The following is a 19,181-nucleotide window of genomic DNA, read 5'->3' as shown; positions in this document are numbered from 1 at the left end:
AAAGCAGGCATGTAGAGAGAAATCAGACTGGTTCAAGTCCTTATTCCCTGTGCCTAGCCCATGCTGGAATCTTTAGGCCATTAACTTACAAGAGGTGCTAACAGAGTTAAGTATCTGAGAAAGCTATTGTGTGAATTAAAGTCACTTAAAACCCTTATCAAAGTATTTAAACAGGACCAGAGGGAGAAAATTGGGGAGAACAAAGGAAGGGTGACTTTGACCAAGAAGCAATGTACTCATAACCTTCCTGATGGAATTGTAACCCCTTTTTACAACTACTTAACAACAGCAATAATAATTTATTTTTAAAAAGAAAAGTGTTTAAGGAAGCACAGTAACATGCAATAAATCAAGTAGGAACTAAATCCCTATTGTTTTGGAATACATAGGTAAAGTTATAATTTACCTTTGAGTGAAAATCTCCTTTTGGTGATGCTCTCCTCATCTACCTTCTCTTCAAAGGGTGGCCTGTCCTTCACATCCAAGTTACCCTGGGTGCTGATTTTAGCTGTGGAAAATTTCTTTGGTTCATCGCCAAGGTGGGTGACAGGAGTACTAGCTAGTTCCAGGCTTTCTTTCCTTGGTAGAGCACATTTCTGTTCCCTCTGGCTGTCTGCTTCCCTCACCCTACTGGGGCCAGGGTAGGAGGCTTCCACTTCCTCAAAGGACTCGTATGTTTTTATATTACTTTCTGCAGATGTCAAAAAACTCTTGTTTTCTGATTCTCCAAATTCTCTCAGCATTCCTCTGCTCCCACTGTTTTCTCCCAAAGACTGCCAAGCTGGTGATTTCAGAATGCTTCTAACTGGAGAGTCTGAATTTTCCACGGAAGAGGGCAATTTACCCTCGGTGGCACTTGCATTGTTGTCAGCTGATGGCTTTGTCCGGAGCTCCCCGGCATATGTAGGGGTGACTGCAGAGGCCATGGTTGACACAGATGTGTTCACAGTGGGGGTAAAAGAGATGAGTTTCCCACTTTGTACCTGGGAGGACACAGGTGGTAAAGTAAAAACAGATGGAAAAACGTGATATGTAAACGTCCTGGTGCTGGGATTTGGTCTAGACTTGTCTATACTTGGTTCTATAATAAATTGCCAACCAGACTTTCGGGGGAGAGGGGGTTGCAGGTTGTACCTATGATCTTTTCTCTCCAAAGCAGACTCAGTCCAGGTGATTGTATAACCAAATTAAGAAAACAAAGAGAAGCATACCTGGCCTGGTTATTCTAAGGGATGGAATGATTTCTAAATTACCCGTTAGTAAGTAACCCATAATTAGGTCTCAAATCTGACAGCAACACGGTGCTGCTGTTATTTTAAGAACAAGCACACAACTAGAATAAGATGACAGGGTACTTGCCTGCTCCACCTCTCCGAGGGTGACTGGCTGAGTTTGGTAGCGAGCATTCATTCTTCTCTGCTTCATGTCTATTCTCTTTCGGGTAGAAATGGCTTTTGAGACAGGCTGGGACAATTTGTTAAACAAGGCCAACTTCTCTACTAAACTCAGCGTGGAGGAATCAGGTTCTCCTGGTTCAGTAAAATCTTTGCCCTCATTTGCCTGTTCCTTGGCTAAAGCCTTTTGGTGAGCAGATGCCTGTAATCTGAAAAAGAAAAGAACAGGGAAAAAAAAAAAAGAAGTCAGCGACACCGTTACAGACTAAAAACCGACCACTAACATTACATATTTCCCTTAATTTTGCAAAAGGCTTACTTTTCCCTACTTAATCTTAAGACAAGGTAAGCAGTTACTTAGTGTGAATAAGAAAGCAAACAGTGAGCTTGGGATACTAGCATTGCTGATCTTAGAAATGAATTTTTAAAAAATCGGAGTATTTTTTCTAAAAAGAAATTTCCTAATTAAGGAACCAAAGTCAACTTGGAGATCATAATGAATGTCTTCAGGAAGCCAAAGGTACTGCCTAGGCCATAGTTGGACATTCTCTAAGATGTGCTGCGGGGGTGATCTATTTTAAATATTTAGAAAAAAATATAGTCATTGATCAAGCACATAATCTGCAACACAAGCTTTCCATTTTTACTTTCAAAATATAATTTTTTTTTTGGTCAATCACAGGGGCTGAACTCTGGGCCTGGGCGCTGTCCCTCAGCTTTTCAGCTCAAGGCTAGCACTCTACCACTTGAGCCACTACTCCACTTCTGGATTTTTCTGCTTATGTGCAGCTGAGGAATTGAACCCAGGGCCTCATGCATGCAAGGCAAGCACTCTACCACTGAGCCACCTTCCCAGCCCTAAATGGTATAATTTTCATTTCATTTCTTCAGTATAGCATTTTCTCTCTATCAGTTTTTAAAAGGTACTTAACTCTAAATCCCAGTACCTTTGAAAAGTGGTCAAAGTTTTAAGTGAATATAAATCGCTCCTACTATGGCTGGGGATGTAGCTCAGTGATAGGAGGCTTGCATAGCATGCTCAAGGCCTTGGGTAGTACTAGTGAATAATAAATCCTTCCAATTTCCAGTCAGAAGAGAAGGAAGGCTTTTAGTTTATGTGGTCAATGTGAATCTTGAAAAGTCTCCAACAAAATTCATTCTGCCATAGAAATCTCATTATATAGTCTAAAAAGAAGTATATTCTGCCTTTACTCTGATTAATCATTGATTTAGCTGGGCTCTGATGGTTACACGTCTGTAATCCTAGCTAATCAGGAGGCTGAGATCTGAGGATCTTGGTTCAAAGTCAGTCTGGGCAGAAAAGTCTGCGAGATTTATCTTATCTCCAATTAACCAGCAAAAAAACAAAAAAATGGAGCTGTGGCTCTACTGGTAGAGTACCAACTTTGGAAAAAAAAAAAGCTAAGGGAGAGCGAGACGGCCCTGAGTTCAAGCTCCAGGACCAGGAAAAAAAATCCACTGATTCCCAGGCTGTCCCAGAGCTCAGAGCCTTTTTGAGCATAGGTTATAACCAGCACAATGAAGACCTCGGGAACTTGGGACACTTCTGCAGTCTCATTTTCCCAATTATTTATTTCCTCAACCATTTCTACTTCTGGATTATACCAGTTACTCAGGAATTGTTATTTAATATCTTTGAATCTTATTTTTAGCCTTCATGTTTTGGCCCATAACAGCCAAACAAAGAAATATTTACATGCTCTAAAGACATAATATCAAAGCAGTACAATTAAAAACCTAACAGCAAAATATCAACAATCAGGCCCAAAATAGAACAGCATTATGTGGCTCTGAATTAGAAACAGAATTGTTTTAAATATGTATTTGTGTCCACATGTGTTTAATATATAACCGACTCTTATCAGAATTCCAGTGTACACATTAAGGTTCAATTTTCCGATTAGTCTTGAAGTGCTAGTGTTATAAAGATGAAAAATGAAATGTTTGAGGGATGACTGGTATGATGGAAAACAGAACCAAAACGAATGGGTAAGTAAGTTAGTGTCACTGCTCCTAACACATAATGTAAGCAGATGGACAATTTTTCTCATGCAGGCAGACACAAAATGATCAGAAACTTGTACTACCACAAAACAAAATGCCATGTTTCAGAACACCACACTGACTTGTTTGTCAGACAAAGAGAAGGCATTCAAGTTTTTCACAGCAATATGTAGCCCAGTGGAGTGGCACTGGGTATGGCATGCAGCTATTATGTCCAGTACCTGGGAGGCTGTACAGCATTCTTAGCTACAGTGGGACTAGGAAGTCTCGCCATTCCAGGGTGGGTGACCCCAGAACACGATGCAGGGGTAGGCTCACTTTAAAAGCAATTGCCAAGGAAAAGATGTGGGGAGGGAAGTGAGCATCCACAGGAGAGAAGAAAAGAAGCATTAAAGAAAGCATAGTTTGAAATTCAGAAATGTTAAATCAAATATTTTACCAAAAATGTTTCTTAACTAAGTTGAGGGCAAGAAAAACAAAAAACAAAAACAAAAAAACCCACAACAACCTACACACAAACTTTGAAAGCAATTACCAGCTTAGGAAATCAGAGATAGAAGCTGCTCAGAGTAAATGGAATAGCCTTAAGAGTGGGGCTCAAAAAAGATTCATCTTTCAAATAAACACCCTAATTTTAAAAATAATATTAAAAAGCATGTTAGGTATCAGCAAATGGGTGTGCCCATGCTTTCAAATGTGTATTTTTTGGTGGTACTAGATGTTTGCACTTTGTATTTGTTAGGCAGGTGATCTACCACTTGAGCCATATCTCCTGCCCTCAATCTACTTTTCTAAAACAATCATTATTTCTTTCCAGGGTGGTGGCTTATCTCTGTAATACTAGCTACTAAGGCTAGCCCAGGAAAAAAGTTTGAGATGCCATCTCAACCAATAAAAAAAAAAGGCATTGTGGTTCACACTTGTCATCCTAGGTACTTGGGAAGCATAAATAAGAAAACTCTGGAACTAGCTGGCACAGACAAAAAGTGACAATCTCTTCAAAAAAATAACCAAAGAAAGAAGAGCTGGGGCGTGCCTCAAGTGGTAAAGCACCTGCCTAGCAAACATAAGTTCATTAAATAAATAAATAACTTTAAAATACACAGTTTTGCTTGGCCCAAGCAATCACCTTTGAAAATTACTTTGAAAAAGGCTGAACATACCAGAATATAGTGGTCCAAATGGATGTCCTGTATAGTTTGGAAAGTTACTCAATTGTCAATTACTTTTAAAAACATTTTTGGTGATTATCTATAAACAAAATGAACCTTTTTGTCTCTTAGAACTATATCCTAAACTATTTATAGGTGCGAAGTCTAGGGTTTGCTTAAAAATTGTGCAGGAGGAAAGGGGGAATAGGTGAGGATAAAGATGAAGAAATACTAGCCAGGAATTGGCAAATTCTGAAGCTGAGGGTTCACTTTGCGTCATCTACTTTCATGCTTTACGCTTTTCATCACAAAAGAGATAAAACACAGCCAGATGTGGTGATGCTTATGTACAATCCCAGCTCCTTGGGAGGAGGAGACCAGAGGATTGGTCTGAGGAGGCCAGCCTAGGGAAAGTTAGCACGAGATCCTCTTTGCAAAACAAATTAAAAACACAAGGACTAGGGGTATGGCTCAAGTGGTACAGCACTTACCTGGCAAGCGAGAGGCCCAGAGATCAATTCCCAGTACCCATCCCAGTACCCCCCAACCCCCAGGGGAGGAAAAAAAGAAGTAACAAGATAAAAAGAAAACCCAAACAGAATGCACGAGGAAAATAAACAATGAACCAATATCATTAGATGTTTCTCAGGAACTATGACAGGGAACACATCCCATTACAAAGATGGCACTAGAGAAAATCTGGGAACATCAACCTCTCCATGGCATCAAGACAAAGCATCTCGCTATCACTTCCTTTTCACTCACAACTCTCTAAATCCCTTTTCAGAAGGAAGCCATTACTGGTAGGGCCAGGAAAGCCCAGCGCAGACTCACGTGGCTGCAATGACCACTTCCTCAGTGGTGATGGGCTGGGTGTGTGATCTGTCCTGGAGCCGCCGTAGTCTTTGCTCCACGGCCGAGTTTCTCGAGTGTCTCCTTGGAACACTTTGTTCGTCAAATGATTTCTCCATTTCCTAACATGGGAAACATTGTGGAATCTTCACAAATCAAAGGAAAGAAATTTGGGGCAGCAAAAATATCTTTGTTCTTCCATAGGACTCACAGGAGGGGACACCAGTGATCCTGACTTGACTGATCATGATCAGAATTGAACGCTTCCAGGCTGGGCAGTTGGGTGGTTAGTCAAAACAGAGTCAGTGCTATAGTCTGGATTTCCAGTGAGCACCCCTGCTCCCCAAGGCTCATGTATAAAGCCAAAGCTTGGTCCTTCACTTGGTATTATTGAGAGGGAATGAAACCTTTAAGAGGTTGGCCTTAGTGGGAAGTCTCCAGGTCACTGGAGGTGTGGCCTCAAAAGGGCCTGGGGGATTTCTGCCTCTTCTTTCTCTTTTATTCCTGGCCACTGTGAGGTAAACAGCTTCTTCTGACTTGTGCTCCTGCCATGATGTACTGCCTGGTCATGGGTCCAAAGCAAGAGGTCCAACTGGTCAAAGACTGGCACCTCTTAAACTTTTCTTCTCTGTAAATTGACTACCTCAGGTACTTTTTTATGTTAGAGAATACTGACTAACTCAGGTGAGAGCATCTTGGAGCTCCTAGAAGTATGGGAAAATACCAGAGCCTCAGGGATCAGTCTTTCTGCTTTGGTGTTATTCTTTCTAACAAGCCTGTTCGCACTTCTTACCCTGAAAAGCAGCCTCTTGGCAGCAACACTTAGCTTGGCTCGTTCATCTACCTTTTCTTCGTCTGTAAGAATCCATGAAATAAAAATGAAACATCATTAGAAAGTTTAATATTTCTGAGATGCTTTCCCAGATTTACCTGGGAAGCCCTCATATGTAAGAATAGGTGAACTGAAATGATTAAGGGGGAGTATTTTCTGTTTTTTCTTTTTTCTGTTCAATGAAAAGGTACTAATTCCCACCACAATTCAAATGAAGCTAAATCATACTGTGCCATTCTAGTTGGTGATTTTGTGCTACAATATTTGGCTAATGATGACTTTAAGAATAGACTGTTCAAAAGGAACTGTTCTTACTGTTGAAGGACAGCAAGAAAAACCTGTTGGTTTTTGGTTCATTTTTTTTTTTTTTTGGTTCATTTTGTTCACTTTTTTTTGGTTGATTGGCTATTGTTCACTTAAAGAGTCTGTTAGCTTCTATAACTATAAGGAAAGCTCAGATGAAAATTTTAACAAGGTTTTATTATATTTACAGAAAGGAAGCTTGAGGAAAAGAGATTTATAGGCTCTACAATCTTACAAAGCTAAACCTCTCATTATTTAAACAAAATCAAGATGGATAAAAGAGAAGAAAAAGGAAAGCAGATACTTGCCCTCTACAGTTGGCATTTCTGAACTTGATGTATACCTAGAAAGACATTAGCAGATAGTAATAAAAGTTAGTGCTGGGAAGAAGAGCCACAAAGAAACATCCCATTGAAAACAACATCCAAGCTGCAATGGTTCTCTCTCAGAGTGTATCACCTTGGTGTGAATACCACATAGAGTTGTTAATGAACACTGTGGGATGAGTGAAGATACAATCCTAGTCACGTGCACACCCCGTGGAAAAAGTCAGGATGAGTTATTACACAGAGCTGATGAGAAACTGTTTTGATGAACCTTAACATTTCTATGAGTAGCATGGTAATATATAAAAACTTGAATACCACAAGTGGCCATTCATTATATGAATATAAAATACATGGAAAATCTGAAAGATATTTCATACAGATTCCAGCTTAATAAGAACATTAAGAACCTATAAAAACAAAATTATAGTTGACAAGTGAGTACAATTTAAAACCATACTGTTGGAAAAGTCTACCTTCTTTGAAAATACACTTAAATAAGCCCAATAAACATCCTTTTGAGATTAGTGGAAGAAGTTTGGAATCATCAATTTCCCATATGATTGTTAGGGTGGTAAGAATCCTTCCGTCTCTTTTATGTTCCTAGACCACAGAACTACATGTATGCATGCCTACCGATCTGATTCCTTTCGTTCTGCTGAGGTTATAGGTTGAGTTCTAAATCTCTCGGAAGTTTTTCTACTTTCACCAGGAGAAAAATAGCGTCTTGGTTTCCGGGACCCTCTCTCCTGTTCCATACTGGTAGACAAGTTAACGCCTTCAGTTGATCTCTCAACCCGTGATTGGCTTTTAGAATCAGAAGATGGAGAATGTGCAGTAAGGAAGTGGAAAGATAGAGAAAGAGAAGAAAGCAAAGGTTTATGCGTCTCAGTGGGTCAAGGCACAAGTGATAGATCTCTCTGCATCCCTCTATCATGCACACACGGAGGTGGAACATTCCGCAGACCCACTTACTCCTCTACTTTTCCATTAGTAGGCACAAGCCAAATGGTAGTTGGTGAGCCATTTCCTTATAGTCAGCCCTTCACACATTTGTGAGCTAAGCTAAGGCTTCAGTGCACCACACAACATGAGTTGAGTAGAAAACCATTCTGCCAAAGACGTGCAAGGGACACACCAGGAAGAGGTTGGAAACATCACCTACAGTTCAGGTTTCTTGCTGGCTCTGGCAGACTCCAGAAATGCATTTCGGAGCTGGGCAACAGAGACTTTTGTGTCCAGCACGGCTGCTTCTGCACAGGTGCCTGAAGCCTTGGAGGTCGGTAGCTCCAGCTCTCGCTTTGAGGCTGGGTCCTTCTGTCTTAAAGCCTGGAGCTGAGGGGGACCCATGTAATCAGACAGCGAGCGGGTAAGGACCTTGTGCTTCCTTGGAGAGGCTTTCTTTGGGTGATGGGTCAACGTGGCATCTTGAGATACAGGCTCACTCTGAACATACAGAACCATCTCACTCCGGCTTGTTTTCTCAGCAGGCTCGTGCTGAGCTTGTGGTTCCTTGTGATGCTCTAAGGTGACAGTGCTAACGACGAGCTTACCTAAGTTTTCGTTGTGAGGGGAATCTTGGAAGCTCATTCCAATTCCATCCTTTAAGGTAACGATTGTTTTATGGCTCTTCTCAGGTGCTTCAGAGAAGGGCGCATCTTCTGCTTTTGACTCACAAATATGGAGGGCTGGAACATCCCTTGGCTCACCTTCTAGAATCTTCAATGTGGGAGGATTTATGACATCCAAAGTGGCTGATCCCACCCAGCTGCTTTCAGACACATGTTCTGGGGTTTCTGTAGTTACCAACTTGACAGTGTGGATGGGATTTTCTGGCTGGACACAACCACGGCTAAGCTGTTGCCCAGAGCTCACTGCTTTGCTCATGACCCTGTCAAAGGCGGAATTCTCTGACTGAAAGGACAGATAATGGACTGGCACTGGTTGATGTCTCCTCTGAGTTAATGGCTCGGAGGCGAGTTCGGGGCTGCTGCGAGCACTCTCCTCTTTCACCAATTTTTCTCTAACTTTAACTCTTGAAGAAAGAAAAAGGGTTTAAGTTGCAAAGTGCAGTCCCTGCTGAAGAAGGAAGCATGCACATATGACAAGTTATCAGTGGAAATCAACTCAAAGAGAAGAACTTACACACACACAAAAGCATAGTGGTATTTAATGTAAACACTCAATCCTTGCCAGATAAAAGGATTGGGTATTAACTTTCCAAATTTGCCAGTGTGTTGCAAAACTAACTCTATCCTTCATGAAGCTTAGAAAGGCCAGACCCTGCCTTGGGGGAGAATGCATTTCTTTTGACTAAACCAATATCCAGAAGAAAGAAAAATTCATTATGAACACCACCGTTAAGCATTAATGTGCATGCACAAGACATGGACCTGGATATGGATTCTGGGGTTAGTGGAGGGAGACTTCCAAGGAAACGTAGAACTATTAATTAAATGTTGGGATTCCAATGATTCCTAGAAATCTAAGGTTATTTGTGATTAGGCATGATTGAGCTAAAGATACGATAATCACCTCTCTCTCTCTCTCTCTCTCTCTCTCTCTCGAAGCACTCAAACTTTCATGCAATGCTGATTATATTTATTTACTCATGACAGGTGAGTAGTTGGGAGTCCTTGGTATAATGAGCATCAACACAGTATGAGAGGAAAAAGTACTGTTGAGAGAATTAATAAACATTTCCCGTCCATTCCCTCTGGAACTGCTGTTATACTTGTAGTTAAAGAGCAATCCAGAAAGAGATTGTTCTTTGCTGTTTCTAGCTACTTAAACACTTCAAAAGCTTTTGTCCAACACTGCCTAAGAAAATTAACCAGGAGTCAGGCTCTACGATCTTAAAAGTCTTAGAGAACTTACCTGTCCTTCTTAAGTGTCCGGTACTTTACCTTTTTACACAGAAATAGTAGTGGGCTGGGAATGTAGCTCAATGGTAGACAACCTGCCTAACAGGTATGAAGTGCGGGTTCCATCCCCAGCACAGCAGAAAGAGAAAATAAAATAAAGCAAGCAAAATCCAACAAGCTGGGTACCAGTGGCTCATTTGTATAATTCTAGTGACTCAGGTGGTTGACTTATGGAGAGTCTCTGTTCAAAGTCAAGCTGAGCAGAAAAGTCTACTACATTCCATCTTCAGAATAACAAGTAAAAAGCCAGGCTAGAGGTGTGGTGGAAGTGGTAGAATGCCAGCTAAACCAGGAAGCCAAGCAGGTGTGAGGGTCTTAAGTTCAAAACTTCAGGATTGCCAGCAACAACAAACCAGCAGTGCCAAAAGATAAAGGGATGTTGGCAAAGCACATGGCTTACTGCTTAGCAAAGAGTGCACAATCCTTAGTGCTAGCTGTTTCTTTTATTTTTTGAAATACTATGTAAAAGGGGAGCTATTCAAATAGAATGGACTACTGATTAGGTAGGTAAGAAGGCTTACTAGGCACTGTGGCTCAGATCTGTAATCCTAACTATTCTGGAGGCTGAAATCAAAGTCAGTCTGAACAGCAAAGTCTAAGAGACTCCATCTCCAATTAACCAGCAAAATGCTGGACTGCAGGTGTGGCTCAAGAGGTGGAGCACTAGCCATAAGCAATAAAACTGAGCAAGAACACAAAGCCCTAAGTTCAAGTAGACACAGTTGTTGTTGTTTTTTTAATTAAAAAAAGGCATTTGGAGAGGGAGAAATTATTTCTTGGGGGAGATGCAGAACTTTCATCTTACTTAACATGACTCCACAAAAATAATTAATTATTTATGACAAATGGTTTATGGAATAGAACAGGGCCTTTAGAGACAAGATTGTTTTTTGGATAAAATACAAAAACAAAATAATGTCCTCTGTTTTCAGATAGAGTACCTGGATACTTCATTAAAAAAAAATAATCCAAGACACATATAAAGGGGGTTACTACAAACATTTTATGGGGGAAAAAGAAGCATTCTGATAATTATTTTCTCCTGCACCGTTTTAATACCAGCCAATGTTGGAGGTTTTCATATTTGCAATCTTTGTTAATCAAGAGAAGGCTTAGACACAGTCACGTTCTCTTGTGGAATGTGTGCCTCTCATAACAGACAATCTCAGTGCTGTTCTTGTCTGAGAATAAACTCACTGTTAGAAAAACTGAGACCTCGCCTGTTTGTCCTCTAATGATTCACTCATTCTTATTTTTTCTGCCCCTCCTTGCCTCCTTTCTTAAAATTGAAATGACTGGGGGTTTTGTCTGCTTTTTTTAACCATTGAAAATTAAGTACTGTTTTCATGTCAAGGAGACTTGAAAACATAGGGGCCAGAGTCTAGGCAGAGAGGACACTGGCTAAAGGGGACAGGGGCTGGGTAGTGAGATTCAGCCATAAGAGGTCTAATAAGGCACTCACTACTGCCCCCAACTGGTGAGAAAGGAGGAAAGCATGAGATTTGGTAGGATTAGGAAAGGGGAAACCAGGAAGAGAAAAACTGCCAGCATTGGTTAGACAATGGGAGGAAAAAAGCCTATGATCAGAAAAAAACTTCCTTTTGAACATGTGATTTTCAAATGCACTGCCATTATTTTAAAAAGTGTAAGAGGAGAGAGTCAGTATTAGCCAGGCAAATCAGAAGGAAAGTAGCAAAGCATCCATTGAACACAAGCCACAGAATTTCAACTGGAGAGGTACCTGGAAGGCCAGTTGATAAGTGAAGGTGTGTCCCCTTCGGAATCTTTCTGGAGAAACCACTCATGTTTGGGCTTCCCTGTACTACCATGTACAAAAAATAAAACTTGAGGTAATTTCTGTTCAAATGTCAACATACACACAGACTTTATTATCATAACAAAATCTGAAGGTTTTTTAAGAAAATAATCCTGGCTTTTGAAAACAGAAGATAGGCACATTCTGCCTTGGGGTGTATATTGGCTTCATGGAATTTCTAAGACATCCAACATACTACAAATATCAAGAGATAAAAATAGCTCTTCGTAAAGTCGACAGAGAAAGTATTTTCCATATCATTTAAATTATTAGAAAGGAGTCTGCGACAGTCAACACTCTGCCCACAAATACCAACTTCTTGCAAGAAGTTGGAATAAAATACAAAGCAATTTAACATTGGTGGGTTTTCATTGAGACACACTGGTAGAGAGCAGTATGTGAAAATAAGGTCCATGCCAAACAATATATTGCCACATGAAGGATATAAAACAAAATTCTGGTGAGATCGTATCTTTAGTGGCTATTACCAAAAATGATGTAACTAATACAGTTACAAATGCTAATTATTCAGGTCACTTAGACAATTCTCTGTTAGCTACTTTTCTGTAAAACATCCTAAATTAAGTAAGATTTGAGAGGTAATAATAGAAAGGGTTTTATCCTGGCCATGACAAACCTTGCATTATAAGATTACATGCTATTTACCCATCCATTCTTCAACACTCAAGAATACATAATGCAAGGCAGAATGGAACCAAAGCATGCTGAAGATATTATTAGGAAAAATCATAGGCCAGGAAAACCTTGTGCTAACAATGCAAAACAAACCACAGGAGGAATAACCAAACTACCCACTACATCCTCTTACCACGTGGAGGGGGAAGGGATAGTGGGAGAGAAACAAGGGAGGGGGTAACAATGCGTGACAGGAAATGTACTCATTACCTTACTTATGTAACTGTAACCCCTCTGTTCAGCATCTTTATAATGAAATAAATTTTTTTAAAAAGGACCAGAAATCTAGCAGGTGATTTAAAACACTTATCAGCTTAGTACTTAAGAATCTGTCTGCAAAGTTTCAACATCAGGTTGGAAGCACACTGCACGCTCCAAGCAACTTTCAAAAATGTAGAATAAGATTTGCAATTAAATTAATTTTCTAAAATTATTTTAGTTCAAACTTTGGTTCAAGCTGACTGGTGAAAGATGGTCACATCTTTTGTACCCCTTGGTCAGTCCTATTTTATGCTTGGGGTTCTGTAGAATCCTCCAGTTTTTCTACATCCAAATCTATCACTCATTTCCTGATTCCCAGCATTACAGCAATTTTACCTCATAGGAAATAAAGCATTCAGACATACATAAAATCATTCTATTTTGGGGTCATAAAGGGTTCTGTTTCCCAGCTTTTATTTGAACATAAGAATAGTTCAATGCACCATGTGCAGCTAAGGAATTCTCCCTGCCTTCCCGTCCCTCCCCTCCCCTGCCCCCAAGCACTGTGAACTCAACATCTTGAATAGTCACTCAACTTTTTATTCAAGGCTGATGCTCTACCACTTGAACCATGCCTTTTATCCGGCCAACTGGAAATAGAATCTCACCAACTTTTACTGCCTTTGCTGGCTTCAAACTGTAATCTCTAGTTTTAACCAGGTTTTATAGGCTCGGGCCACAGGCACCCAGCCACTAGAAAAGTCCTAATAAAACTTAGCAAGACAAAAGGGAACACTTCATCATTGCTTTGGAAAGCAACACCAAATTAATATAGTGAACACATCTCTCTCACAGTTATTTTAAAGGTTGAGTGTCTTTTTCTATGAGAGTATTTTTGTAAATTCTGTGTTTCTATTCAACACTTTTGAATGTGACCATGTATACAACTTGAGTGGTATCACCATAAAAAATGAACAGAGGCTTGGTCAAAACTAGGTTGGGTTGGCATTTATGAAATGGAAATTATACCCAAATACAGTAGGATTTGCTGAAGTCCATGTCTCATTGCTGCTAGAATAAGGAACTAGCCCCAAACCAAACTACTATCTATCATAATAACAAGGACTCCAAGCCTAACACATCTTATATAACATACACAAATGCATCTTACTCAAAAGCAATAAACAAAGCTATGTGAAGGCATTGTACATAGAACATGCTAAACATTTCCACATGGTGGTCTCCTCTTCTTCACAGACAACATAAAACTGTAAGTATATGAGTTATAATGAGTTGATATATATAGAAATTCCATTCGGAAGTCATTCAATTACATTTGTCATAAAATTGAAAGCAGGAGAGATTTAGTTTGTTTGATTTGGCTGATTAGTTTGGCTTAGTTTTCCAATGCTGGGATTAAACCCAGGGCCTTACACATGCAGGCAAATGATCTATCACTGAGTGACTATAACTCCAGCTCAGCAAGAATAATTTAGGACAGAATTTCTGCAAACAAGGCTTCCAGGATCCTTGAAGTTTGCTAATAAATATTTAGGTGAGGTTTCCTACCAATGAAAGAGGAAAAGACAGCGAGGAAGATCAGGAAAGACCTCAATTTGATAACTACATATTGTGCACAGCACACCCTGGGGACTTCCTACATGGGGTGTGGTCACTATCAAGCCAGTAGCCCGGATACCAATGCTTACCCCTCCATCTGCTTTTTGTCTCGCTTACCAGCTTTAAAAAAATGTTGATTCTCCCTCTCACCCAGACTAAAAAGTCCCTGTGATGGTCTCTAGCCTTCCTCTTGTCCATCTACCATCAAATAGCCTGAGCATCTGCCTTTAAATTCCATACTCCTCGATTCAACTGACTACTTGATATTTCCATTTGGAAATACAGTATAAGCCTTAAATTCAACATACACAAGGGCTGGTCAGGCAGCCTAATATATACATAGCATGCATGAAGTTCTGAAGTCAATCCCCAGCACCCTTCACCTTCAAATTTAGCCTACCCAAAATACAAACAAAACTTGTCTTGGGATCTACTCTACTTCCCCAAATGGCAAATAACCAAACCATAGAGATTAACCTTTGACTTCTCTGTTTCATACAGAGTGCACATTAAATCACCAGCAAATTCTACAAAATGTAGGCTATTTTTTTTTAGGCCTTTTAGGTCAACTCACACTCCCATCTCTCTCACTTATTACAGAAATGATGGCTTGATTGGTTTACCTATATTTTTCCCTTGCTCATCTATAATCTTTCAGTTTAGCAGGTATAGCAATTCTTTGAAAATGTAAGCTATATTGGTCATTCCTCCTTTTGAAACCTTTACATGGCTATAGATATCCATATATATATGTATATATATATATACATATATATACATGTATATACATATATATATACATATATATACATATATATGTATATATATATATATATAATATATATATATGTGTATTATTTAGGATAAAACCCAAAGCCCTCAGAATGCACTCTAAGCCTCCATACCCTGATCTGCCCACCCACATTCACACACGCTGTCCTGTCATTCTCCCCTCTACTATGTCCCTATCCTCACTTGGACAGGTAATATCTTGAGAGAAGAAGCTTTATTATATTCACTGTTAGCATCAGTACTCAGTCTTTCAGGGCTGAGACCTGAGTTCACAAGGCAGCCCATAATAGTTTGTTCACTTTCATGCTCCTCTCTCACAGTTTGCTATTTATGATAACATTGATTCAAGACCATATAACAGAATTCCAACCCCAGGCAATGTGAAAAGAGCTGCAGTATAAACAAGCTCTGTTCTTGGTGTGTTCAAATGATTGGTGCCTCTAGACCATGATAAGATAAAAGGCTTGAACCCAAAGAAAATGAATATCACCAAGTCTGCTGTTACATTCAGCAGAATTCTTCACGGCATGGCTTTCTTGATGAAGAGAGCAATCGATGATTTATATTGAGGCACAAGTCTCTTAAAAGTTACAGAGTCTTAGCCCGGTGCTGGTGGCTCATGCCTGTAATCCTAGCTACTCAGGAGGCTGAGATCTGAGGATCGCGGTTCAAAGCCAGCCCGGGCAGGAGAGACTGTGAGACTCCTATCTCCAATAAACCACCACAAAACCGGAAGTGGCGCTGTAGCTCAAGTGGTAGAGCGCTCGCCTTGAGCTGAAGAGCTGAGGGACAGCGCCCAGGCCCAGAGTTCAAGCCCCACGACCGACCAAAAAAAAAAAAAAAAGTTACAGAGTCTGCAGATTGGATATTGCATGCAGCACTGCTAGAGTTTGGTGACTGTTTAAACTTATATAGAAAACAGCAGGGCATTCAGTTTGAAGTGACTTGTTGGGCTGGAGATATGATGTAGCTCAGTGGTAGGGGGCTCTCCTAGCATGTTCCAGGACCTAGTTTCTAACCTTACGGTTGCAAACTAAAAGAAACAACAAATAGGCATAAAAAAGTAGATAATCTGTTGAGTCATGCTGGGCTGGATCTGGGAAAGAGATATGAAAATGATTAAGACAAGTTGTGTATTCTTCTCTTAAGTCTCTGCTGAAGTAGTTGTTGAAATTGTCCTTACCAACTGATATAAATACCTACATCATGAAGCTGGCAATATTTAGGAAAATTACAATAAAACTTCTCAGTCCTCTTGTAGGGTGAGGCAGCTTTGTTCTAGAATGTCCCATGATCCTTTCTCCTGAGATCTAAGTGAAGCGGACCTGTGAGACAGTTCATAATGTACCATTGCTTGTCCATTTTTCCTTTATCTAGAAGAATTATTATCACCACAGTGACCATGCTGATATAGTATGTCCCCGATACCACATCTGCTTTAGCATCAACACCTCTGATAATGATAATGATAAGTGCTTCAGTCTTTCTCTTTGCTTCCTGGCTGGTGATGTTAAGTGGTGTGTTCCACCATGAGCTCTTGCCATGGTGTGTTGTTCTTGCCAAAGGCCCAAGCAATGCAGTTATCTGATCTTAGACTGGGCCCTCCAAACTCATGAGCCAAATGACTCTTTTTTCTGTTTATAATTTAAGTGCCTATATTATTTCATTATAGTAATGGGAAGCTAACGCACTAATCATTGTTCTATGGGTTCTCTTGTCCTTATCCTCTCCTCCTCCTCTCTCTCTTCCCTCTTTCTCATCTTTCTTCCTCCTCCATCTCCCTCTCCTCTCTCTGATTCCTCTGTCATGAAACTCATTTGCAAGTCTTTAGAAATCCAACCACCCTATCATCAACATCCCCAAGTTCAATTAATGAAATGCCAAGAGGATCATGGGAATGACAAAGTCCAGGACCAGAGGCCTCATTCTGTCAAGCCTGGGTAACTGTGACCATCCCTCTCTTCACACTTCCTGGCTGGAATGGATTATTCTTTATACCTGTTCTCCACATTACTCCACTGTGCTTTGTTTTTTCCCCCTCAAATATATAACCTATTATCCTTGGTTTAAAACTTTTCATCCACTTGCCACTGTCCATAAAGCAAAGACCAAGTGTCTTCTCAGGGCACATGTGGTGTCCCATGATTGGGTTTCTCATCTCATTCCTATCCTGACAAACTCACTACATCCTTTGGCCTTAGTTTAACTATGATCACTTCTCCAAGGGAAAAGAGTTGATAGGCTATCCTTGGTGACACCCAAGTCTGTTCTCTACAAAAATTATCACCCAGGTCTCGTGATCACTTCTCACATTTTAAATGATATTCCCAGCTTTGAGTCCAATGTTACACACCCAGAATGCTCAAGATAATTTTCTTAAATAATCAACTCCATTAGAGCTGAAATTAACTCAGAAATCAACACTGATGAGGCAGACAGATGACTAACGAATGAATCATCTTAGACTACAAACTTCTTTTTTTGATTATAAGGACAAAGTTTTTAAGAAGTGTGTGTGTTATCCAAAATGATTTATATAAGGCTCCTGAATAATCTTTGCTGAATCACTAACCTTCAAAGGGTAAGCCAGCAAACTCTTTCCAACTGTGATGGGAGATACATAAATAAAAACAAAAACAAAAAACCCCAAAGTAAACAGAGAACATGAATAAATGGACAGATAGTCTCAGTTTTTGTTTCTTTTTATAATACTAGGGATTGAACTCATGATCTCACTTGAGCCGTACTCTCCAATCCTTTTGCTTTTAGTTTACTTTTCAGATAAACTCTTGTGCTAGCTTTTGCCTGAGTAGGCCTTTAACCACAATCCTCCTATCTATACCTCCAGAGTAGCCAATATTACAGAATAAACTATGACATCTAGTCTGTTGGTCTCAGTTTTATCAAAGTAGTTTTAAATCTCATCTTTCCAGTCCTTGGTTTCTTTCTCCTATGTATAAAATAGATCTTTAAACTAAATGATCTTCAAGGTAACCTGTGGTCCCATGAATCTAAAAATTCTTTAGCATAGAAAATTTATTTTGTGGGGTCTTGGTGTGAGCTCAGTCCCCTGTAGGGCAGAGGTTATCTGCATTGGGAGAGAGGTATAGGGTCACTGAACAAGGAGGTAGTGATTTTAGGTAAAATGGTGTTTGATGTGGTAACTGGCTAGCAGAGAATTGTATTATTAGTAAGAGCTCACCCTAAAGTTTCATAGAAGCTGATGGTTAGTTACTCTTAATTTGTATCCCTAAGTACATAATAGTATACGCTTTTAGTTCCCTCTACACCTAAAAGTCAATAGACAAAAAGTGCTTCTTAAACCAGGGTGGTGGTATATGGCTATAATCCCAGCATTCAGGAGGCTAAAACTGGATCATGTAGGCCAGTGTTGGTAGTATAGTGAGTTCTACACTAGCCTTGCCTACAGACCAGACCTTTTCTAAAAGAAATGCTTGTTTTCATCACACCAATAAAATTAGCTTCATCAGGTGGGTGTCCAGCACTAATTATATAAAAGCTTCTAATCAAAACACATATTCAGCTGCAGAATAATGGATAGTTAACTTCTGTATTTCTGTATCTCATTAAAATTTACAGATGATTTCTTAAGAACTGCCTGATAGAAAAATTGCTGCTTTGTATAAGTGCACAGGTGCATGAATATAAAAGAGCTTGTGCTCCCAGACATAATTTTACATTTAAAATTGAATACACTTTGAATTTTTAGATATTGTACATTGCTGGTATTTTGGGAGATATTCATATTTAATTCAATACCACTTGGCAGTGAGAACAGAATTAAATATGTCACAAAAAAGTAGGAATAAATTTAACCATAGATCAGCAGCTAAAAGCTACCAAGGTGGGGAGTGCAGATGTTTGCAAGTCCAGGGGTTGAAAGGTAGGGATGATTCTAGTCTCCCAATGAAATGAATCTGTGAGACACATGGGAGGACTCCTTAGAGAACAGATCTCAGATCTGCTTTTCATAACACTCTGACAGGTTCCTGGGGCATATATTAGAACTTCTCCTTGCCAGAGTAGACCAAGCTGAGGCAGGGCACTGAATGCGATGCCTATGTTCTCCTGTGCACATTCTATTAGTACATGGCCACAGGCAAGGCTCAACAAGCACTACAGGATCTCTAGACTTTGGAGATGGTTTTCAGACTCACACCTCTCATTAGGAATGAGCAAATGTAATCAGAAATAAGCTGTAAGTGCCTTGCACCGCTCCTCCCCGCTT

At 39.9% G+C, this 19,181-nt stretch overlaps 1 protein-coding gene across 7 annotated transcripts in view; it reads right to left on the bottom strand.

The window, feature by feature from the left end:
• Positions 1 to 19,181, bottom strand: part of Svil (supervillin) — a 211,603-nt gene that overhangs the window by 53,532 nt on the left and 138,890 nt on the right. For 6 of the 7 annotated variants that reach the window (XM_042686004.1, XM_042686008.1, XM_042686007.1 and 3 more), the window contains exons 9-13: positions 6,866 to 6,900; positions 6,216 to 6,277; positions 5,405 to 5,544; positions 1,360 to 1,603; positions 407 to 983 (exon numbers count right to left, since the gene is read on the bottom strand). In XM_042686004.1, the coding sequence (XP_042541938.1) occupies positions 407 to 983; positions 1,360 to 1,603; positions 5,405 to 5,544; positions 6,216 to 6,277; positions 6,866 to 6,900 (1,058 nt within the window). Of the gene's footprint in view, positions 1 to 406; positions 984 to 1,359; positions 1,604 to 5,404; positions 5,545 to 6,215; positions 6,278 to 6,865; positions 6,901 to 7,519; positions 7,691 to 8,048; positions 8,919 to 11,548; positions 11,630 to 19,181 lie in introns of all 7 variants that reach the window. The other variant, XM_042686010.1, reaches the window with a different exon arrangement.

This window comes from Dipodomys spectabilis, unplaced genomic scaffold (assembly GCF_019054845.1).
Source record: "Dipodomys spectabilis isolate Male_0828 unplaced genomic scaffold, ASM1905484v1 ptg000096l, whole genome shotgun sequence".
NCBI lineage: Eukaryota > Metazoa > Chordata > Mammalia > Rodentia > Heteromyidae > Dipodomys > Dipodomys spectabilis.
The sequence above is the reverse complement of the archived record's forward strand: the minus strand, read 5'-3'. Positions and strand labels throughout refer to the sequence as shown.